This window comes from Miniopterus schreibersii (assembly GCF_964146895.1).
Source record: "Miniopterus schreibersii genome assembly, chromosome: 12".
In the NCBI taxonomy this organism is placed as follows: domain Eukaryota; kingdom Metazoa; phylum Chordata; class Mammalia; order Chiroptera; family Miniopteridae; genus Miniopterus; species Miniopterus schreibersii.
In genome coordinates this window covers 33,349,492-33,373,244 of record NC_138112.1, presented here as the reverse complement: position 1 = coordinate 33,373,244, position 23,753 = coordinate 33,349,492, and the positions used below count along the sequence as shown (strand labels likewise).

Below are 23,753 nucleotides of genomic sequence, written 5' to 3'. Positions count from 1 at the left end.
TCTGCCTCAGCTCATTTCCCCTCAGGGCTGAGACTGTCTCCTGAGGACAGGCCCTGGCTGGCTGGCACCCCCTCTCAGATGCAGAGGGAACCTTGGAAGTAGGTGTGCGCCTGGTTAGGGCGAGGGGCTGCCCCCTTCACCTTGTGGGACCCTCTCTTGGACTTGAGCGCTCCAAGTGTGAAAGCTGCAGTGTTCTGAGAGATGGAGACTTGCAGAAGGTCACATGGCTTGTGTGTGACAAGGCCAGGCCTGTGCTCTGACCCAGCCCGGGCGCCTTCCCTCCGGGTGTGTAGTGTCCAGCCTGGCGGGGTTAGAGCTGTGAGGGGCCCAGAACTGGTGAGATCGGGTCCCCAGGTTCAGTCAATTTTTCTGCCCAGGGACACTGCATTGGCTTTAAAAAAAACACATGTTTTATTGAAACATAAAGAACAGTGCATAAATCACAGGTGTGCAGCTCAGTAACCACACCCGGGTAGCCACCGCCCAGATCGAGGAGCAGCGTTCACAGCACCCAGAAGCCCTCTCATTCCCTTTTAGTCACTACCCCCAAAGGTGGCCACTGTCCTGCCTTCTCTTCACCATAGATGGGGCATGCCTGCTTTTTGATTTTATGTAAATGGAATCGTCGTTTTGCTTTTCTTGTTTAATATTATGCTTGTGGGATCCATCCATGGAGTTTCATACAATAGTTTGTTCATTTTCGTTACTGTGTAATATTCCATTACAACGGGCATTTATCCTTTCTTCTCTCGCACTATTGGGTTGTTTCTCATTTTCAGCTATAACGAAACCACTGTGATAAGCTTCTTGTACGTGGTTTTGGTGAACACGTGCATGCATTTCTGTTCAGCATGTACTCAGGAGTGGACTCACTGGATAACAGAGTCGGTGTGTTCAGCTTTAGGAGATATGGTCAAACGATTCTGCAAAGTGGTTGCACCAATGCACACTCACCACCAGTGTGGAAGATCTACTTGGGAGTGTGTGTGAGTGTGTGTGTGAGTGTGTGTGTGTGAGTGTGTGTGTGGTGTCTCTCACTTTAGCCAGTAGAGGTGAGGGATGTCTTGGTATCTCATGTTGTTGTTTTTTAACCCTCACCCAAGGATATGTTTATTTATTTATTTATTTATTTTAGAGAACAGAAGGGAGAGAGAGTGAGAGAGAAACATCAATGTGAGAGAGAAACATTGATTGGTTTCCTCCAGTACAAGCCCTGACCAGGAATCGACCCCGAAACCTTTCGGTGTACAGGACGACACTCCAACCCACTGAGCCACCCGGCCAGGGCTCATTGTGTTTTTAATGTGCATTTATTTCCTTGATGATTAGTGAAGTCAGGCACATTTTCTTTCCATTTATTCGCCATTTGAACATGCTCTCTCTTTTTTTTCTTCAAAAAGCTTTATTGCTTTACTTTTCAGTTGGATTCGCATTCTATGTGGAATTGTTTTTGTGTATAGTGGTAGGTAGGGGTCAAGGTGCAGCTTTTTCCATACGGATAGCCAATTGACCCAGCCCCATTCATTGAAAAGACCGTCTGTGTCACCTTTGTCATAAGTCAGGCGTCCGTCTACTTGTGGCCTCTGTCTGGGCTTTCTGTTCTGTTGCGTTGGTCTGTTCCTCTACCCTGCACCAATCCCACCCTGTGTCAGTTACCAGAGCTTGGTGGTAGGTCTTGTTAACTGTTAGTGTGAGTCCTCCAGCTATTCTTCAAATGGTCTTGGCTACTCATGGCCATCTGTGTGCTGTTTCCATTATCCCACCTCTTAGAGGAGAGCCCCAAGGCTCAGAGAAGTCAAGTGACTTGCCCCTGCCACACAGCCCCCTGACACTTGCTGTAATGCTAAGGTTCCTTCCTACACCAATAAGAACTTAATAGTTTTTTAAAAATCAACTTCCTTTTTCCCTATTTCTTAAAGAAAACTGTGTGTCTACTGTAAATGGAAAGTCAAAATTACTCTCCATAACTACAGGGTAACTGGAAAAATCTTAAAAATCAAGGGAAAAAAATAGACAAATCCTTCAGGTGCTGCGGCTCTGAGCCTGAGGCCGGCTTCTCCCTTGTTAGAGTAGGCAGGCAAAGGCTGTGAGGGATTAACGGCCTGCTGGACCACACTGAGTTCTCCTTGAGAGAGAGATGGCCCAGGGAACAACTTTCCAACTGACATGTTTATTGCCACATGTGAGTAGGCCCTAAAATGGTAATAGTATTAACCCAGGGCCCTGCTGTGGGAAGCCCTGGTGTGATACCGAGCCTGGAAGTTGGGATCCAGCTAACAAGCCACAGATTTGTGTGTGCGTGTGCTGATTAAAAATTTTAATAATAAAATAAGAGTAAAAAATATGCTATATGGTATAACAAAACGTGTTTTCTTAAGATATTATGTGCCAGAGGTCATTTAAACTAAATACTTCAAAACATTCTTCACAAAGAAATTACAGATCCTATTTATTTAATAACACAATGTCTAATTCTTTAAGAAAATGTTTTTAAGAATGTAACTACAATAAAAATTTCAAAAGCAAATATTAAAATAATATTTTTTTATTAGTTAAAATATTAAACAAATTACTTCATGGGACAGGAGATTAAACTTGTTTCTTTAACACAGCAGGCAGATCGCATGCTAGAAACAGAATAGAGGGGAAACTGAGTTAAACAAAAATTCAGGGAATGGTTATCCATAAATTTCTGGTTAATTGAAGCTTAATATATATATTAATATATATATTTTTTAATCCTCACCTGAGGATATTTTTTCTGTTGATTTTTAGAGAGAGTGAAAGTGAGGGAGGAGGGGAGAGAGAGAGAAACATCGATGTAAGAGAGACACATTGGTTGGTTGCCTCCCCCACATGCCCTGATTGGGGCCGGGAATAGAACCTGCAACCCATGCCCTTGACCGAAAATCGAACCCGAGAACCTTTGGCCAACTCTCTAACCATTGAGCTAAACCAGCCAGGGCAAGACTTAGTATTGTTACGGGGGTCTTTGAGCATCAAATTTTGTTTATAAAAATAAAAACGTCCACAAACATCAGAAGTACACCGTCCTACCGCAGGAAAGATTTTTTTCCTTTTACGATTTAGAATTCTCTTCATTTATCAAATATGTGAACAATATCTGGTTAATTTCTTAAACTTAACTACCAGTGTCATCCTTCAGATGATGATTTTGTGGCCTCTCCATATACTTTTTCTCCCTGCTGAACCTAGGGCCTGTGATAGGAAAGTTACTGAAACATGCTTAGATAAAAATTGGTCTTAGAGATACTTCACTCATAAATAATTCAGCAAGTGTTTATTGAAAGCCCACTGCATTTCCCAGTCTAGGAAGAGTAAGACAGACATAAGGCCCCAGAGAGCTTACCATCTAGAATACAGCAGATGAGGCACCAGTTCTGAGTCACTAGGAGCCTTCATTTCATTTTTAAAGATTTGCATAGATATTGATTTCCTCTGAAAGGGCAAATAAAACATGCCTTATGCACCGCATTCTTTAGATTCTCTTGAAGGGTATTTTGAAATCTGCATGTTGACAAGGCCTTTACGTTGCTTTCTCCGATTGCTTTCCGCTCCTTATGACAATGTTGAGTATCCCCTTCGGTTCTCCCAACACAGCCTCTGTCTGCACTCTGGCCTCTCCAGCTGGCTTTTTCTGTGACACTTTGCTACAGCTTTCCGTTTTCCTTGGCTGCTATTCTTTTGTTTCTTTCCTTCTTACTAGAAGCCTGGTCACCTGGGCTTCCCCATCTTTCTCTTACTGGCTTCTCATTCATTTAACTAATTTTAGCATTTTCTTAAATGCTGGGCCCTCTGTGAGTATAATTAATCAGCATTTCCAATGAGCGTTTTCTTGAGCTTTGGTGTGAACTTCAGATCTTCTTTATAATACTCTCTTCCTGAATGAGATTTAGAAATATTATCCTCAAAACAACAACAGCAATATTTCTTGAGAATTCCTGTTTTAAAGGCTGTATTAAAAGAGACTGGTAGCCCTAGCCGGTTTCTCTCTCTCTCTCTTACTTCCACTCTCTCTGAAAAGCAATGGGAAAAATATCCTTGGGTGAGGATTTAAAAAAAAAGAGAGACTGGTAAAAGAATGCATAATTCAGCAAAGGATCGTCTACTTTATTTTCAATTCTTAACATTACAAGTATCAGATTCTGCAGGATCATCATTAAAACTCTTTAGTGTGGAATATCAATTTTACACATAAGGGCTAAATCTAAAAATTTAATTTTGGGCTCTTTGATATTAAATTAAAATTTATATGAACACATGAAGCTTGAAACTTAAAAAAAAACCTATGTAATAAAAAGTTAAGACAGTTAAGTATTCATTGATATGTCTAGATCCTTTATCATAAACCATATATATCTAAGAATTCAACTATTTTTGAGTCTGCAAGTCAGATGCTGTCAAGCAAACTGCCTTGCATGATCCACAATCCTTTTAAAATTTTAACCTAAAGACAAATAGGGAGTTCAATAAATTTTACAAATATTCTCCGAAAGAATGATCAGAAGCATCCTCCAGTAATAAAACAGTCAGATGATCCATTTACTGCAGGTGAACTAGCTGTGTGTGCTGCGAGGTAGCAGCGAACGACGCTATGTTCTGTGGACTTTGTACGCACCCTCAATGCATGAACATTTCCTCTTCACATGACGCATGGGAAGAACAAGGGACAGGGTCACTCCTGTAAGGCAGGCCTGTAGCAGATGCCACTTTCTTACCTGGCCACTTTAGGAGCTGGAACCGGGTGGGGCTGATAGCAGCTCAGAGGGGTTAGTGACTTGCCCCAGCTCTACATGGTGCAGCTGGGACTTGAACTCGGGTCTCACTGACCGGCTGGAAGACTGGGTCCTCTGAGTTCCCTGGCAAGCCCTCCTAATCCAGCTCAGTTCCCCGCGCTCGGTCCCCAGGGCCCTGCTGAGCCAGGCAGGTCGGCATAGCTTTGTGCTTTCCTGCGTGAGACTTTTTGTGAGTTGTTTCCTCTGCCTGGAAAGGGACATCTCTCCCAAAGGACATCTGACTCCTGGGGCCAGGCCTCTGTGTCGCTCTTGCTGGAACCTCTAGAATGGCAGTTTTCATTTTACCTTGTGTTCCTGAAGTTCGTTGTGGTCTGAAACCCTGAATTTTTATAACCCTCCTGGCCTACAAAGTCTGGAAACTTTGTAGATGTCCCCAGACATTGATACTGACATCCCCCGGGCACAGTGCATGAAAGTGTACAAAATGCTACTCCTTGTGGCGGTGTCTCATTTGATCCTTCCAGAGGCCCTGGTGTATTATCTCTTCCTTCCAGACAAGGATGGTGCGGACCAGAGAGGCCACGTGGCCTGTCCTGGATCACTCAGCTTATAGGGACACTGGGGAACTAAAGCCCAGTCTCCATCAGGAGCTGGAGAAAGGCAGAGCTGCAGCCCAGAGCACCCAGCCGTCAGGAGGGGGAGGGAGGGAGGGAGAGGCCTGGTCTTTGGAGACCTGAGAGCTGGTGCTTCTCTGATAGGGAAAGCTGATCCCCCCGGGAGTCCCTGCCACTCTGTAAGCCTGTTTTTCCCATCCTTAAAGGAATTCCTCCCGTATGCCCTGTGTTGGTTCATTCAACACAAATTTACTAAATATGCCCCGCTGATGTTGGACTTGGGATACAGAGAGGAGCTGGACAGGGGCCCTGCCCTGGAGGCTTGTAGGCTGGACTGGGGAGACGGACAAGTCTCCCAAAGATGGGGTACAACGTAATGAGCCTTGTCACAAGGCTTCCAGGATGGTGGAGAGGAGAAGCAATGTCCGGGGCAGGTGGGAGGTCCTTGGGCTGAGCCTTTAAGGGGACCAGGGGCTCTCCCAATATGCACGTGTGGCAGGAACCTGAGTAAACAGCTTTCGGGAGCTGGAAGGAGCTCGCAGCACTGGAACTTGGGCCCAAGGTGGAGAATGGCAGGGGGTCGGTGACATTGGCAGGGGCAGAGGGATGAGGGCAGGATGAAGGGCCGCTGGGAAGCTCCGACTGTCCTGTTAGTGCACGGCTCACACACACAGTAAAACGGTTGAGAAGACAGGTAGTGCTCCGGCCCCTCGCTCAGGTCCAGGCAGAGGAGGCCTGGCTTTCCTGACTCCGGGTTTATCTGTGGCCTTCTGTGCTCATGCCTGGAACTGCAGGGAGAGAGCAAAGTTCAGAGGCTGGTGACTCAGTGACCCCAAGGGGGTGTTGGCTCAGTGGATGGAGTGGGAAATGACCCTGGGGCAAATGGAAGGTGCAGGAGGGTAGTCAGCATGAGGTGCAGCCTGGGCAAAGCCCGGGGCCAGAAGAGACTGGCATAAGTCTGCCAGGGTCAGCCTGGCTGGCAGGGGTGAGCGAGGCAGGGACATGGCTGAACTAGGTCAGACCTTTAGCCAGCCAGGTGTGGCCCAGGTTCTCCCAGGCCCCAGCTGAGCTTTCATCTCTCCTACCCCTAGATCCCTTCTGTCCACCACCCCCCCACCCCACCCCAGGAGCAAACCTTCCCAGCATTGCCGGCTGCTGTATAGCCTGGAGGGCTGCCAGAACCCTCATTCTCCAGCAGCCTGGCTGTGTGACCTCAGCCAGCTCGCTCCCCCTCCCTGGGCCCTTTGGGCTCTCAACACTGGAATTGCTAGAACTGATTTCTGGGCTTCTGCTTTCAGTTTCTTTGATGTAATTCTTGCACCTTAAATTGCTTCCTGTAGAAATTGGAAGCCATGGAACTAATGACTCCTGGATGGTCCTGTGCCAGAAGCCCAGGGACTGGCTCCCCAGGCTCAAAGGGTGGGAGGGGCCAGGGTTATTGGCCTTCCTCGGCAGAGGAATGGCCAGAGAGGTTAAGTCCCGGCCTGAGGTCATTCACAGCAGTGAAGCAAGGCAGCGCAGTAGGATGTGGGGGCAGACAGTGAAGTGGCTGTGGGTTCAGTGCCAGCTCTCAGCCCTCAGCAGGCCGTCAGGGACGATGGCCCTCCTTGTTCTCCCTGCTGTCCGTCGTGTTCCACACTCACTGCCCATTCTCACCTCCTTTCCTTCCTGCTTCTCCCTTCCCTGTGGACCCCCTTTTTCCTTTCCTGGGAGGCTGGCTCGGCCAGGGTGTGTGTGAGGTGAGGCCTGCCCTTCCTGGCACTCAGCTCTTCCTCCTGCCCTGTGGGGTCACCAGGCCAAGGTGGAGGCACCAAAGTCAGAGGATATGGCTCTGAGTCAGACTCTGCCAGGGAACATGAGCAAGTCACCTCCCCTCACTGCACCTCAATTCTCGTCTGAAAAATGGCAACAATGCAAGTCCTACCCAGCACTATTTGCAAACACTACACACAAACCTCTAGCCAGACGGTTTACACATGGGAGGTGCCAGAGGAATGGACGCTCTCTCGGAAATGAGAGATGGCTTGTCTTCTTCTCTCCTCGTTCTTCCTCCCTCTGGCTCACTGCTCGGTCTCCTTGGCCTTTGGTTAATTATAATATCTTCCAATTATTGAAGCAATTATTGTTCCCATTGTGGAGATAGTAAAATGGGGACTCAGAAAGATTCAGTGACTTGTTTAAAGCCACTGAGTAGTACAACTGGGACTGGCACCCACATCAGTCTTGCTCTCAAATTTGTGTTTGGCCCCAAAGCCAACCTGCCTTGCCTCGGTTTCCCTCAGCTGCGTGGGGACGTTGGAAGCTGTGCCTTGGTGGGGTTGCAGTGTTGCCCTGGGCAGGTTCAGGCCAGATGTGGCCCAGGTTCTCCCAGGCCCCAGCTGAGCTTTCACCTCTCCTACCCCTAGATCCCTTCTGTCTCTCCCCCCCCCCCCCCCCCCCCCCCCGAGCAAATCTTCCCAGCATTGCTGGCTGCTATATAGCCTGGAGGGCTGTATAGCCTGGACTAGGGGAGTGTGGAGCTCTGCCAGCAGCCCAGATGGAGCCTGAGATACGGGACATACATGGGGATGTCAGTCGTGTGCCTGGCTGTCCGAGCATCTGTCAGGGTGTCTGATGTGTCAGGCCCCGCTGGCTACCGCTCCTCACCCTGCCCTCCTCTCCCAGAGATGTCTTGCCAAGTCAGTCCAGTTCGTGTCCCTTGTGTTTGGTTAACACATGGCTATAAGGTTCAGGGTACCTGGAAGCATGGGGGCAGAAGGGAGGGTGATGTGTGCACCCACCTCCTGTGCCAGGGTCTGAGCCAGCAGCTGTGTGCGCATGGAGACCAGACCAAGTACACTCTGCCTTCTGGGGCTTCTGGTCTCATCGGTGCTTGTGGTCCTGATCCCTGGGCTGAGGAGTCTGGGGGATGTGTAGGGGGAGTTGAGGAATTGGGTTTCGGATTAGTACCTGTAAGGGGCCCTTGGTTCTTATAGGGAGTGGGCCAGTCAGGGTCCCAGAAAAGGGGTCCAGGCTGAACACAGGGATCATTAGCTGGCGGGTGAGAGTGAGCAGACAGACCACTGGGGTCTCTTGTGGAAGAGGGAAGGTTGGAGTTGGGGCAGGGGTCAGAATCAGCTCCAGGGGTCTCTGAAGTCCAGGAGAAGCTGTTCAGGAGTGTGAGACACGGTGGTCTGGGAAGCTGTCCTGAGAAAGTCTGACTTTGGGGATTGGGAGACCACGTGATGGGGATGGGGGTCTTCAGGGGAATTAGGTCATTGGGATGAAGGAGCAATGAGACTGTGCCTACAGAACTGAAGACATTTATTCTAGAAGTTCTGGAGGGAGGGGACAAGAGGGAATGAATGTGAATGATGGCTGGAGGGGGCCTGGATCAAGGTTTTTCCACACAGGGCACAATTGTGCTGCTCTAGACTAAAGGATGAGTGTCCAGAGGAGAGAGACTTGGAGACAATGCCGCTGCTTTCCTGTGGGCGTGACACCAGCCAGAGAGGTTTAGGGAAGGCTGATGAAACAAAGAAAGTCGGGGGTGGATGCGGCCTGGCAGCCCGGAGCACCATGTGGTTGTGCCCTTGGCCTGCTGGCCTGGCGTCACCTCTAAGCATCAGAAATGAGAGAATTCAGGCTATGGAGTCAGGCCAGTCAGCTCCTATTCCTGCTCCGTGTGTACCAGCTGTGTGACCCTGAGCAGGTCTCTCGCCTTCTCTGAGCCTTCATTCCCAGCCAGTGGGAATGAGGATGCTTACTTCACAGGGCTGCAGGGAGGGGGCAGGTGGGGACCACCTGACTCAGGGCCTCTGGTCCTCAGAAAGTAATGATCTTCTTGCCTTCTGTCCTCGCAGGTAACCCTGGGCTCGCCCACACACCCACGCAGCCCTCTGCTGGCTTGTCTTGGCCTCCCCTCTCCGGGCAGCAGCTACCATGTTCTCCTGCGTGAAGCCCTACAAAGACCAGAACTATTCAGCCCTGAAGCGGAAATGTCTGCGCAGGAAGGTGCTCTTTGAGGACCCCAGCTTCCCAGCCACCGACGACTCGCTGTACTACAAGGGCACCCCGGGGCCCACTGTCAGGTGGAAGCGGCCCAAGGTCAGTGCCTGGTCTGAACTGGAGCTCAGGCGAGCAGGCCCAGACCCACCCAGTCTGCAGGGGACAGTGGGGTGGTGGGAGGGGCCCTCCAAGGCCCTAAATGGCTGATGCAGGGCCCTCCTGCTGTGGGATTTGATCTGATTGAAGGGGAGGGGATCCAGGAGAATGGGCCTTAATCCCCACTGCCCAGGATTCACCCTGCCCCAGGCCTCTGCTTCCTCATAGGGAAAACTGGGCCCTCTGCCCTGTCACCCTCCCAGCGTCGTTTTTGGGATAAAAATGAGGGGATGTGGATGTGATCTTTTTTAGTGAAATTCAAGCATAAGTGACATTTAAGTCCCATTTAGTGACAGTCAAGTGCAAGGAGTTTGCTGATTAGATTCATAGTGACTGTGACATAGTCGTTTGCTGTAAATGAAAAGTATTTATTATGATGATTAATCAATAATAATAATAGTAGTAAAAAATAATAGTGCCTCATCAGGTTGTAAAAGAGATGTTGCCTGGGAGCTTGGCTCAGAGCCTGGCACCCACTACGGACAGCTATTACTGTCACTCTTGAGGATGGCGAATTATGTGGCATCTGGCTGGCTGCTCCCCATGTCCTGGCCTTGGCCGCTGAGGCTAGAACATGTTTAGTGGAAGTGTTTGGCCTCATGGGGGCCTAGGTGATGTGTGGAGGCTGCTGGAGTCACTGCCCCAGGTGACACTGTGAGAGTTGGTCACACAGAAGGGACTTTAGTGCAGGAGACTGAGCTGTACCCCAGTGCTTGGGGCCAGGAGGAGACTCCCACTGTCCAATAGTCAGAGAAAGCGTTTGCCAGGAAGGGCTGTGCAGGCAGAAAGCACAGTGTGAAGAAGACTTGGAGGCATGAAGCCCTCCAGCATGTTTGGGACGTTGCAGTGCCACTGGGGCATGGCTTGTGGAGGGGAGAGAAGGGAAGCGGAGGCTGGGGTCCTGGGTCCATAGGGCTGGTGTGTTCTGAGGTGGTGGGCCATCTAAGGTGAGGCTTTCAGCAGGGTGTGCAGATCAGATTAACATTAGAAAGTTCACTCTGAGCACCTGGACATTTTGGAAAAAAGATTTAGTTTTCATATTCCTCTCCTACACTACGATCCCCAGTCCATGCTAACTCAAAACATCCTGTGTATTTCCTTGGACTGAGTAAGGAAAAGAAACTGAGGCTGAGAGGGGAAGGTGGATGCCCAGATTGCCCAGCTAGCCAGCAGCAGAGCTGGGCAGGAACCCAGCTCCCTGACAACAGATAAAGGGTCCCTGCTGCCTTTGACTTCAGCCCCATGAGCCATACTAGAATCGCTGGGCCCTGCCTTGGCTCTCCAGAACTCCCAGCAGCCTCCTGACTTGGCCACATGATTCCTGCCTCTTGGGCCACCCCACTCTCCCACGCCTTTCTCTCTCCTTTGTCTGGTGATAGGGAAGGAGGCTAGCTAGCCTCAAAGGGCCTTTGTGAGGCCTTGGGTGGAAGGAGGAGGGGGAGACACTCGAGCTCTCTGCCTTCCTCTCACTCCACCCCTTTGCTGCCCTCCTGCCGTCACCCAGACGGTTTAGGTCTATGGCTGTGAAGGAGGCTGGTGAGGCCTGGTTGGGGAGTGTGGGTTTGGTGCCCTGAGAGGAGGAAATGCCAGGCGGGTGGGCTCAGCATCCCCCTGCTGTGCGACCCCAGCAGAGTCATCTGCCCTCTCTGGGCCTCTTTCCTTCCCTGCCACACTGCCTTCTCTTTCACTGCCTTCCTCCCTGCTCTTGGTGCCTGGTGCTTTCCAGACACTGAAAGAGAAGGAGCAGAGCTGCCCCTGTCCTGGATGTGCAGGCTGGTGACACACGGCATGTGGTGGTTGGTGTTGAAAGGGAGATGTCTGAGCGGGGAGCACAGGGACGGCGGTGGGGGATCAGCTCCGCTTTGGGTTGGGGATGCAACTCAGGGCCAGGCATGGCCGAGTGGTGTGGAGGAGGGGAGACCATGTGGGCCAGGGTGTGATGGACCGTCCTTGTCAGCAGTGCCTGCGGGGTGGTGGCAGTGCCAGTGTGCGGGGCAGGCCCTCATGCCACTGACAGGTTGGAGGGTTGGTGGAACAGGAAGTTAGGCCAGGCTTGCCTTTGGCAGGTGGCCTGAGACTGGCCAAGCAGGGTGACCATTAACTCCTGGCCACCTGGCCCTTGGCCAGCGAGATGGAACTTGCACTGCGGCTGCTGTATTTCTGTGGAATCCCACTTCCTGGATCCTGTGGCCTGACTGTTTACAAACAGCCAACTTTCTCAACAGCCCAGGGACACCCTTCCTCACTCCCACCCATCTCCAGCTCCTTCTCTGTAGGTCGTGGGTATCGCGGCCTCTGTGTTCCTGGGGAGCTCCTTGTTCAGCTTCCCGGCCTGCCAGCCTCCCTCTGCCTTTCTTCCCAAATGGAATGAAAGGGCTGGTTTTCAGCCAGATGGACTTGGCCTTACAGGAGGTGGGACCTTGAGCAAGTCACTTCCCCTCCCTGGGCCTCAGTTCCCTCATTGTAAATGGAGAGAATAATTCTCATGATCATGATTTCTGGAGGTTGCAATGACTTGAGGCATCTGTGGTGTCAGATACATGGCAGACAGATGACAAACTGGCTCCCCTCTCTCACCCACCTGCCAACCCTTTGTTGGGGACCCAGAGCTGGCCCTGCGTGGAAAGTCCCATCTCTAATGGGCTCTGCAGGTGGGGCCAGGCCTAGTGCTTCTCAGTCCCCATCCCGGGCATCCCCACCATGGCACCAGCCAGGGCATCCTCCCCCTCTCCCTCCTCCTCCCCCAGATTCATTGTTTCTTTGTTTCTTCCAGTTCAGTAAACATCTGCTGGCCTCCCCACCAGCCAGGCCAGGGAGATAAAAGGGGGGACGTCAGCAAGGCTTGTGACTCAGGGAATCCCCGTGTAAAGGGGGGTGCGCTTCCTTCTCTCTCAGGCTCAGAGCCTTTAGTAGGGGCCCCTTCTCATCCCTGAGGAGGCAGAGAGCCCCCAGCCTCTATCCAGCACTCTGCTTCCCCTGTCTCTGGAGGTAAGCCTGCAGGTCCGTTGGTGGGACCAAGAAGGGAACCAGTGGGGGTTCTACTAACAGATGTTAGTTTTGGAACCTCCCAGAATTCTCCCAAGGTGACCTGCTGGTCCCCAGCTTCATGCTCATCATACCAGCACCTGGAGGAGGCCCCCTCCTGGCCGTGCTGAACAATAGCCCCTTTATGCCATGAAACAGGTGGTTTGCAGCAAGGCCAGCCACCTGGGGCCCTGCCCTGCCCAGGAATGATCCCCTCCATGGGATATGATACTCTCATGGGACTGCCGTGGGGAGCAGGGGGTGGGAGGCCAGTCTGTTGCAGGAGTTGGGGGAGGGCAAGCTGTAACCCCTGAGAGCACTGCCCTGGTTTCCTGTCCTAGGCAGAGGTCCTGCTTCCTTCCTCAGCCTCTTGCCCACTTGTCTGGTCAATTTCTGCTGTGAGCTGAGATTCTAGAGGGGAGGTGACTGGGGTGAGGTGAATGGTTGAAGAGGGGGAGAGGGAGGAAGGGGGAAGATACCCTGGATCCGCTGTCTGCTGCATTCCTGTGTGTACACCGGGCCTGGAACCTGAAGTTCTTGTTATGCCGCTGAGGGAGGTGGTTACTCAGCAGTGACCTGTGTTGGTGGAACTGGTCTAACATGTTGGGAGGGGCTGGGAGGGGCCGCAGGTGCAGAAGGCTGTGCCCCAAGAGGGGTTGGGGATGGCCTGGCCCAGGGCTCACAGCACGTGTCTGTCCAGTCCAGTCCTGCAGGGCACTCTGTCCTCCCTCCTAGGGCTCCTGCCTGCGACCCAGTGATGGAAGGGAACACAGATGGCCAGGAGCCTGGGGAGGATGGTGACAAAGTGGGAGCTGTCTTGAGACTGTGGCACTATTGTGTCTTGGGGGCATTTGGAATCCCTGTTCCCCTCCAGAGCCTCCCTGCCCACCATGCTTTCCATGCCTGGTCTGCTGGGGTTACCTCCTCCAGGCAGCCTCCTCTGATCTCTCTGGGTTCTGCTGTCAGCTGTGCTGTCACATGGAGGGCGAGAGCTGGTTTCCTCCTCAAGGGCCCTGCCTGTGGGCTGGGAACCTCTCTGTCCAGCTCTGTACTCTGTGTCTAGCTGATGGCCCAGGACAGGTGGAAAGACAGACGATGGCCTTGAGAAGCCTGACCCTGTGGTGGTGAGGGTGAGGGTCTGGGTTCCCCCTGACCCCTTGGTCTCATTATTATACAGTGAGACCCCCAAAGCTGGGCTAAGAACAGGTACAGGGGGACGAGGGAAGGAAGGGTGGCTTTGTCACCCATAAATCTTAGCCCACCTGGAGGCTCTGGAGCTGACTGCCTGAGTTTGAATCTCAGTTCACTTCTTCCTGTGTGGCCCTGAATAAGTGACTTCACCTCTCTGTGCCTTTCTTTCCTTATCTGTGAAGTGGGGACGCACAGGACCCCTCTCTCAGGATCATTTTGCACAGTGTGGGGGACACTGCAGGTTCCCAGTCATTGTGGGTTCTTTCTGTGATTGTTCCATTTAGGGTGCCCCAAGATGGCTTCTGAGCTCTGGGACAGACTCCAGGTGCTGCCATCCTCAAGTGGTTTCTCTAGGTTGGAGATGGCGAACCCGAACCTCTCTTGGCAGTGAGAACATGCTCAGACCTCCACCTCTTCTCTGCTCCCTCCCAGGCTTGTGGATTTGCCCCGGGTCTCTTTTTTGCTACAGCAAGTCAGGGCAATGCTGGGCCTGGAACCCAGGCCTCCTGACTCCTGAGCTCAGTCTCTCTCTCCCCCTCTCTCTCCCTGGAGCTGCAGAAATGTCTGGAGTCAGCCCTGCTCTGGCGTGGCAGGACCAAGCTGAGACAGTTGCTGCTCTGTGGGGAGGAGAGCTCTGGGTGGAGAGCCCAGCAGACCTGGGCTCTGTCCCATCGGTCCCCATACTTGACTCGTGAGCTTGGGTGTCATTTGTCTCCTCCTGGGCCTCAGTGTCCTCCTCTGTGGAATAGGCAGTCATGTTTCTGTCCAGGGCCCTGGCTGGGAGGACCTGACAAGGAGGAGCGCCTTGGAGGTCACCTCTGCTGCAGACCCTGGTGATCCAGGCTGCAGCTGTCTCTTCCTGTGGTGGGCTGTGGCTTTGGTCCTCCAGATATGAAACCCCCATCCATCCCTGTCCTGCTGGTCCTTCTGGACCCCAGGGAGGCAGGTGCTAAGTCATGGCTGTCTCTGGCTCAGAGTGCTGGGCTGGGAGATAAGGAGGACAGCGGGGAGGAAAGAAAGACTTCCAGATAGCTGCCTTGCTGGGGTTCTGTGACCTGGGGCAATATTCCTGCCGTCTGTGATGTGGGGAAGTCTCCTTGCAGCTTGGCCCTGAACTTATCACTCTGAAGTCCCATCTGGAGCCACTCATATCCTCAGGGGAGTTATGGCCCTCAATCTGGCCCTCCAAAACACTAGTTTTCCCAGGCAGAGGTGCCGACAGGGGTCCCAGACACCTTAGTGAGAAGGGATAGCCCTTTGCCCCATTTTCCCCTGCAAGTGCTGTGCCTCCATGACCTGTGGAATCCTTACACAGCCCTGCAGGGAGAATAACCTCCTTTGCACAGGGTAGGAAACAGGCTCAGAGAGGCTCAAAGTTGCACAGCCAATAGTAAGTGGGGAGCAGGAATTTGAATTCTGACTTCCTGACTCTGGAACCCTCTGCTGGCTGTCTTTGGTAGGAACTCAGTAGTCCTATTGTGGTTAAACTAGCTTGGGAGCACCTGCTGAAGTGGGGGCAGGCTGAAGTGGAAGCAGGCCCATGTGGTGGCCTGTTATTCCACCTCCCTGGGCCTCAGTTTGTTCATCTGTAAAATGGACACAGTGCCCACCCACCTCTGAGAACCATGGTGAGGATTGATCATAATGCCAGCAGGATGCGTGGCACTGGGAAGGTATGTCTTAGTGTTTACCTCCACCAACCCCCCAACAGTAGCCACACACCCCCTTAGAGCTCTGTGGAAGTGAAGATGCTGATGGGAGAGGAAGTCGGGCCTGGGGTGGGCACTCTGGGAGTTCTGTGGGTGTCTGTTCAGCTCTGTTCGGCATTTGCTTGCTGTGTGCCCTTGGCAAGTCACTGCCCCTCTCTGAACCTTCATTCCTCATCTATAAAATGGAATGACAGTGTCACACTCCCTGGCAGAGTGAGGGTCAGATGAAACAGTCTGAGGATGTGCCCATACGTGGTGCATCAGCTCACCACTTCTCCCGCCCTCTGCACTCATCACATGTACTTTTCATGTGTGTTTCCCCATGTGCCCTCACCCGGCTTAATGACTGTGGGCACCTGAGGGCTGCTGGTGCTGGAGAAGGATGTGCTGGCCAGGGGAGGCACAGGGCAGGAGAAAGGTGGTGGCTCAGGGTCCAGCCCCCTGAAGTCCTTCCACAGTATTCGTTCATTGCAGAACCTTTAGCAGAGAGCAGAGCTCTTCAGCCAGGGGAAGGGAGAAGGGCCGTCCAGGCAGCACCTGGGGGAAGCTGGTCTGGGGAAACCGCCTGGCCCCCAGTCTGCAAGGGGAGACAGGTGAATCTCTGCTCTGACGGTGAGGTCTCCTCTCGGCTTCTCTGCAGGACATCTGCGAGGACCCCCGCCTCTTTGTGGACGGCATTAGCTCCCACGACCTGCACCAGGGCCAGGTGGGCAACTGCTGGTTTGTGGCAGCCTGCTCATCGCTCGCCTCCCGAGAGTCGCTGTGGCAAAAGGTGAGGACCGGGGTGCAGCGGGGGTTGCTGGGGAGTCTTAGTGAGAGACTGCCCTCAGGGGTAGGTGCAGCCTGAACATGCAGGTGAGGCTTTATGGAAGCCCGGGGAGGGGATGGGATGGGGTGACACCGGGGCTCTCCAGCATCAGCTGAGCTTTAGAATCACCTTCCCCTCACCTGCCGGTCTGAGGTCCCTGAGGCCCCTGAGGCAGCAGCTGGGAATCTGTGCAGCTCCCACAGGGATTCTGACGTGTTTCCTCCCCACTGTGGGGGCCCACAGTGTCCCTGGAGCCATTTGGCAGAATCTGTACTTGAGAAACGTGGAAGCTGCCTGAATCACTTGCAGCGTGGAGAGACCACTAGCTGGGACTCAGGAAACCCCTGCCAGCACCTTCTGTGTGACATGGCCAGTCCTTGTTCTTCTCTGGGCCTTAATTTGCTTACTTGTTCAGTGAGAGTGATCTACGATTCTTGGTTCCAAGCTGCTGATGTTCTGGACCAGCATCAAGGGTTTGGGGGGAAAGAATGGGCACCGGTCCCGACACTTCGCCCTCTTGTGGCAACAGTTGGCAGTGCAGCCCCTCAATCAGACACCGGGCTCCTCTCCCGGGGAGGCAGAGGGGCTGGAGTGGAGGGGGAACTTGTGCTCTCTTAAGAATTATCAATGGGGATTGCACCCTGGGTTCCCATGCCAGCAAATACAAGTCATTCCTCTTTCTCATCCCTGCCTTTCTGCTCTTCCTGTAGGGCGAGCAGGGGGGCTTAAGAGCACTGGGTGTCTCAGTCTTACCATTCAGGTGCAAGCCTCAGGCTCACCATTTAGTAGCTTTATAAATATCCTCAGCTGAAAAATCAAGATATCAGGTAGCTCCCTCTCAGGGAGTTGTGTGGATGAAACTGTACTTAGAGGGCCTTAGTCAGTGCTCTGTGAATGGTGGCTGCGTTACTGGTGTTATGGTAATTAATATTCATAGACTCTGTGGGTATTCTTATGTAAGTGGGACACCAGGAGCAGAGTGAGTTTGTTCTCACCTTCTAAGACGTCCCTCAGCCATCAGAGGGAGCTGTGCATTCAGCTGAGGCTGGGACTATGGTGGGGCCCTGCTGTCATGTCTTCTGAATGGAGTGTGACTTCTCAAAGCCACACCGGGGTGGGTATCCCTGGGGCCTGGCCCCTGCTGGTCCTGTGGGAATAGGGTAGCTGTGAGCTGTAGGGCCCGCAGAATGGGTGCTCTTGGGGTGTTGGAGGTAGGGGGCCTCAGAGAGCCACATGGGGGATCGTTGTACTCACGGGCCTCAAAGTCCAGAGAGGGTTGGGCCCTGGCACTGTTCTCTGGGTGTAGGGCTGTCCTCGGGGCTCCAACCACCTTTTTTGAGCCCAGAACCAGGTCCCCCTGCCTCTGAGTCCCACCCTCAGCTCGGTCAGGACAGTCTGGGGGTGGAGGTGGCCCACTGGAATCCTATAGTGCTGGCCTCACACCTCACACCCTGCCCTGTAATTTCCCACCCAGCTACTGGCCAGCAGCGCCACAGCTGACCTTGCTGCATAGGCATCCTGGGGCCTTCAGGGGGATGGAGCCTGACCTGCTGTGTCCCCTCCTGGGGAGTGGGCTGTCTGGTCATTTGTAGGGAAGAGCCGCAGCTTGCTCCTGCCTTGGGCCCTGGTGCAGCTGCTCATCTGGAGAGTGGATAAAGAGGCCCAGAACCTACAGGACACGCCTGCCATTGACGTTGTGTGACCGTGGCAGGCCTGTGTTTTTCTCTGGGCTGGAGGTTCCTCCTGCAGATGCTGGGGCACCTGGCCTGGCTGGAGGCTCCGAGGGCCAGGAGGCTGAGCTCCAAGATCTCGTGTCCTCAGGGGGCTGCGGCAGGGTGGGGTGCTCTGGAGTAATTGCACTATGCCTCCAGGTGCTGTTGTGGTGACAGCCCCTGGGTCCTGGGAGGAGAGATGAGGCCCTGGGGAGCTCATTACTGTGCCTTACCTCCCTTCCCGTCCCCGCTGCTGGGCCCTGTTTGTTGTCACCCCTCACCTCTGGGCCTGTGGCCTTCTGGGGCCTCCCCTGCTCTACCCTGTTTTCTCCGTGGAATGGGGAAGGGGCTGCTCAGCCTGACCTGCACCCATGCTTCCCCCACCCACCTCACTCTGGGGATGCTGAGCCTCAGATGTGGGCATATCACACCCTCGACACATGTGCCCTTCTCCAGGAAGCCAGTCTGTTACCTCAGTTCTTAATGAAGCCTGGGGCGGATGATTGGAAGCGAGCCAGACCTGGGTCCCTTGCTAGCCATGTGACTTTGGGCAGGTCATGTTCCTTCTCTTGGTCTCAGTGTAAACCTGACCTTTCCAGTCCACAGGGTTGAAAATTAAAGGAGCCGAGGGGAAGGGGAGGGGCAAGTCCTTGGCATAAGGGGCAATTTGAACCCATTAAACCCCCCTCCCTGTCCCTCCTCTGGGCTCTCGCCTATTTCTCTGTTCTGCCAGACACCCCTTGGCAGCGGGCCTCCCCCACTATGGGATTCCTTGAGGGGGCATTATGTTCTCCCCAAGTTGACCACACATTCCCTGAAGCAGGGCATGGACTTCAGGGGGTCCAGAAATCAGGATGTGACATTGGGGTGCGGCATGTGCCATCAGGCCTAGCCTGATCCAAGCTGGGGAAGTTCACCTCCCTCAGAGCCCTGTGAAGCCTCAGGGGGTGAGGGCAGGCCTGATCCCTGCTCTGAGCCATGGGGTGCCCGGGCCTAGGAGGAGTCAGCTGTGCCCCTGGCCATAGGAAGCAGAAGTAACAGCAGAGTCCTAGTGGGATGCCTGGATGTCTGAGAGTAAGTGTGGGGGCCGGGCAGTCCTAGGGCAGAGCACCTGGTGGCAGGGCCAGGATGTCTTTTGGTTACATTTAAATGTTTCCCATTCCACCTCTGCCCCTGTTGTATGAGCAGTTCATGCCCTTTAGCAGGTCATTCGACACACATTAATTGAGTACTAGCTATGCCCCAGCACCATTCTAGGCACTGGGGACAGAAGATTTGAAAAAGTACAGTTACTGAAGATGTTCTTTACCCAGAAACAACTAGTGTCAAGGGTTTCAGTATTTTCTTTCTAGTCTTTTTTCTGTTTGGTGTTTAAGAAGTGTTTATTTATCTGTTTTGTTTCTAAATACACACTTTTGCAATCACGTACTCAAGTTTGTAGCTCCTTTTCTCCTCTCTGTCATTCCAGCCTTTGGTGGGTCCTCTCAAGGCACCTAGTCGCTGAGCAGAGGTCTGTGGGCCTCAGTGGGCCCAGCCCCACCTGCACCCTCCAGCCTCCCCTGCCTTCCCTCCTCTGCTTCCCCGGTTCTCACTGCCCTCTCCCTCCTTCCCTGTCTGTCTGTGAGGTCTGAGTCCTGGTGACAGCTTCCACCTCAGACTCCTCCTGCAAGTCAGTAACCCTCTGCCCAGGCCGAGGCCAGGCTCTCCCTAGGGTCATGTGCCCCTGGATTCCCATCAGTAGAAGCTGAACACTTCCCCCCATGTCCTGCAGGTTTAGGAAGGGTGGGCATTCTCTGCCCTCAGTGCTGCCTCCAGGCCATACCCTCCCCATATAAACCCCTATGGGCTCATGCCACTTGCCCTCCCCCCAGCCCAGCCCACCTTATTGCCATCCCCTGCCAATCAGCTACCATGGCCTCCCACCCACACACCAAGACCTTGGTACCTCCAGTTTCCCAGCCTTTCTACCCCATCCATCCATTCTACTGCTATGTCCCAGGGGTTACTATGCTCGGGTGCTGACACCCTGCCCTCATCCCCCCGCCTCAGTTCTTGAAATATCTCCGTCATCCTTCACCATCAACTGCCTTAAACTCCTGTTCCCATGGCAGCCATTTGCCCACATGTAATAGCTAAGCTCTTGGTTCCACCTCAGGTACTGGGGATATAGGCGTTTGTCAAATTCTTCCTCTGCCTCAAGCCTTCTGGGGGAAACTGAGGATCAATACAGGTGGAATAAGAGGTGAGATTTTAACAGGAGAGAAACTTGGGCATGTGGCTGCCATGTGGTGCAGGGTTGAGGCTGGGCCCACAGACAAGAATCATCTAAGTCAGTGGTTCTCCAAGCACAGCGCCTGGACCAGCAGCAGCAGCACTTGGGAGAAATGCAAATTCCCAGGCCTCATCAGAGATCTGTTAAATCAAGACTCTAGGGGGTGGGGCCCAGCAGTCCGTGTTTCAGGTCCTGCCGGTGGTCCTGATGCTCACTAAAGTTTGAGAACACGGGTCTCGGTGAGAGACGATGGTGGCTGGGCTGGGGCCCTGGCAGTGGGTATCTGGGAGGCAGAATTGACAGGCCTTGGTGATCGGGTGTGGAGGGGTTAGAGCTATGCTGAGTCACGGACGGTTCCTGGGTTTGGCTCCCGTGACTCCAGATCTCAAATCAGCAGGTCCTTTGATCCTGCCAGGGGGTCTTCTAGGCCCTTCTTGCATGCCTCCAGTGAGCACCTGCTCCCCACCTCCCTCCCCGTCTCCCTGCCCTGATTCAGTGCTCCCTTCGTCACAAACAAGCCGGCTCCCAGCCCGTCTGTGGTAGTCAGGGTAGTTGCCACAGCAGTTGACATCAGCGATCTGGTCCCCGAGGAGCCCGTCACCCTCCTGCCTGCCTGCCTGCAGTGCCTCTATTACCGCTTCTGCGAGGAGCGGAGAGGAGCCATTTGGGGACTCCCACCCTCCTACACACCCCGTTTTGAGGACTGGTTGGAGCTGGGAAGGGCCAGTGGCCTAGAGAGGAGGGGAGGAGGGGAGGGTGGACCGGTAGACGGGGCCCCTCTTTGGTGGCCTTTTGCCTCGGCTCCTGGGTGGCGGCAGGGGCGCGCAGCACCCGCATGGCAGAGGAGGGGGCGAAGCAGCCGCAGCTCAGCATGCCGCTGGTCCTGGACCAGGCCCTGACCAGGCAGCTGCGGCTGCGCGCCGAGGGCCTGCGCCAGCGCGGGGAGAAGCGCCAGGACGGCGAGAAGCTGCTGCGGCCCGCCGAGTCCGTGTACCGCCTCGACTTCACGCGGCAGCAGAAGCTGCAGTTCGAGCGCTGGGACGTCGTGCTGGACAAGCCGGGCAAGGTGACCATCACGGGCACCTCCCAGAACTGGACGCCCGACCTCACCAACCTCATGACGCGCCAGCTGCTGGAGCCCGCTGCCATCTTCTGGCGCAAGGAGGACTCGGATGCCATGGATTGGAACGAGGCCGACGCCCTGGAGTTTGGGGAGCGCCTGTCGGAATTGGCCAAGATCCGCAAGGTCATGTACTTCCTCGTCACCTTGGGCGAGGGCGTGGAGCCCGCCAACCTCCAGGCCTCTGTGGTCTTTAACCAGCTCTGAGGCGGCTGCTCACTGCTGCCCCCCCCCCCGCCCCCCTGCCCTGTCCCCTCCCCGGCCTCCTCCCCCTAGCTGTGTATTTGGGGACATTTTCCTAGTTGCTGGCATGTACTCAGCTTGGCCAGGACCCCAAGCCCGTGTCCTCCCTCCTCCCTTTTCCCTGCTGCCGGCGCTCTGCTCAGGGAGGAACACGCAGAGTCCCCGTAGCCTAGGAGCTGAAGCGGCTGCTGGTGCTTCTACTGTAGACGACGGAGGCCAGGCTGCAGCCAGTGCGGGAGGAGGGCGGGCCCGTGGCGTCTGCCTTCTTTGTGCCTCATTGCTGGGAGAGACTGCGGGGGACCAAGAGAGACACAGACACAGAGAGAGAGCCAAAGAACCAGCCATCGGGCTTCCCCTGGAGATGGGGACATGGAGACAGCAGAGCAGCCCCATCGGACAGGCACCTGCAGCCCATCCGGCCATGTGCAGGAAGGCGCTGCTCCTGGCCTGGGCCGTGCTCCCGCAATGCCTCGGGGCGCTCAGGACATTGGGCAGGGTGGCTGCGGGCATTGGTTTGGGCAGTGAGGAGTGGCTGGCTTCTGGAGGCTCTGCAGGCCAACGCTTGCTCTTCTGAGAATGACTTCAGGAGGGGAGAAGTGAAGGAAAGCACAAAAAAGTCACATAGAGGTGTGTCTATACATATACATATATATTGAGAGAGAGCATGTTATATTCATATGGATTTATTCTAGAGTCTATGCCTGCCCTGCGGACAAATCTGATTTTAGATGATCTATTATATAATTGCCCAGCTGGTTCATGACTGGCGCTTAGCAGGGCTTGGTCAGGATGACCTTGGGGAGGGATCTTCCTGAGTTGGGAGGCTCTGAGGTTCACACACTGAAGTGGGAACAGTATAGTATAGGGGTTTCCCTCTGCCTGGGGGAGCTGATAGAGGGGTCCAGAGCCCTGGAGCTGGGACGGTAGGTTCTCTGGGGCCTCAGGTTTCCCCTGCTGGGACATCAGCTTTACTAGCTCACTGGTCAGAGAATGCAAGTGTTCCACCTGTGTGGCATCTCTGGCATCTTTAGTGGAGCTGAGGGGTGGGGTGGCCTGCTAAGGCAGTGTGATGGCTGATGGTCAGAGGTGGGTGGAGGTGGCAGTGTGCTGTGATGGGAGGACACTGGCCTCAGAAGTCACTGGGCACAATCCACCAAATAGATGGAAACTGAGACATAATTATCAGCAGATTCAGCTCTGCTCCCCAAGCCTCACACTCATCCACACTGCACTGGCCCAGTGAGCCCCCTTTGAAGGAGGGGCGTGACCTGCCTGGCATCAGCTGAGGGCACCTCAGGAAGTGCCCCCAACACCTTGCATCAAGGCCAGCTCTAGTTTTTGTTTTTGTCAGGGACATGCCCATGACATTTCCTTCATGAAGCAGAGCTGTCGGAGGGCCTCAGTGCCCTGGGAACAGATGCACTGAGATGGAAGGTCAGAGCCATCCCCACTGGCCGTGGCTGCTGGGAGGGCAGGCCCCCACTTTGGAGGCATGCAAGCAGGAGCGGGTGTGGGAGTCTGGATTCTTCAGGTGGGAGGTTGGCTGTGGTGTGGGCTATGGAACCCTCAGCTCCCGCCTGTTCCGGGATGTGCTTAAAGTCTTGGCACTGCCTGCCTTGCTTCTCCACTATTGGCCCTGCCCTCTGCCTCTTTGCTTGCCCTGTCCCTGCAGCTCTGGGGACCCTCTTGTGTAGACAGACTGCCTGTACCCACCCTGCCCAACCATACCTGCTCTGTGAGTCCCTCCACTGTGCCCACCGTGTGGCCCCAATAAAGCCGATGAGCCCCTGCCTCAGTGGTGTGCAGTCTCTTGCCGTGAGCCACCCCCTCCCCTTCAGAAGCTCTGACTTAGCTCCACCCCTCACAGCCCAGAGCACCCCTCTCCATGCTTTTCCCCCACACTCTCGCTTCCCCCTCCTACTGCTGTCTGGGATGAGGCCCAGAGTGGTCAGGTGACTGGCCCAAGGCCAGACAGCTGGCAGGAGTTTAGAACCAGGTCTCCTGACATTCATCCAGAACCAATGCCCCTGACAGTATTTTCTCCAGTGGCCCCCATACCAGCCTCTGTCGGGGACATGCAGAGCCCTGCTGAGGCCATAGGGAGGCACCATCTGGTCCTTGGTAGGTGGGGCCCAGAGGGGATGGGTAGGGATACACCAA

At 54.2% G+C, this 23,753-nt stretch overlaps 3 protein-coding genes across 3 annotated transcripts in view; all 3 read left to right on the top strand.

Moving 5' to 3' along the window:
• The window catches only part of TSKU (tsukushi, small leucine rich proteoglycan), a 167,963-nt gene extending 155,129 nt beyond the window's left edge, over nt 1–12,834 (top strand). The window contains exon 3 of the transcript XR_013999977.1: nt 12,825–12,834. The gene's annotated coding sequence lies outside the window, so the exon portion shown is untranslated. The remainder of the gene's footprint in view (nt 1–12,824) is intronic.
• The window catches only part of CAPN5 (calpain 5), a 51,705-nt gene that overhangs the window by 7,454 nt on the left and 20,498 nt on the right, over nt 1–23,753 (top strand). The window contains exons 2-3 of the mRNA XM_081153079.1: nt 9,214–9,457; nt 16,079–16,210. Coding sequence (XP_081009205.1) covers nt 9,293–9,457; nt 16,079–16,210 — 297 coding nt within the window. The 5' untranslated portion in view covers nt 9,214–9,292. The remainder of the gene's footprint in view (nt 1–9,213; nt 9,458–16,078; nt 16,211–23,753) is intronic.
• On the top strand, nt 21,066–21,557 carry OMP (olfactory marker protein; the record flags this gene model as incomplete). Its single annotated transcript, XM_081153085.1, has 1 exon — nt 21,066–21,557. One exon carries the CDS (start codon nt 21,066–21,068, stop codon nt 21,555–21,557), a length of 492 nt encoding a protein of 163 aa, XP_081009211.1.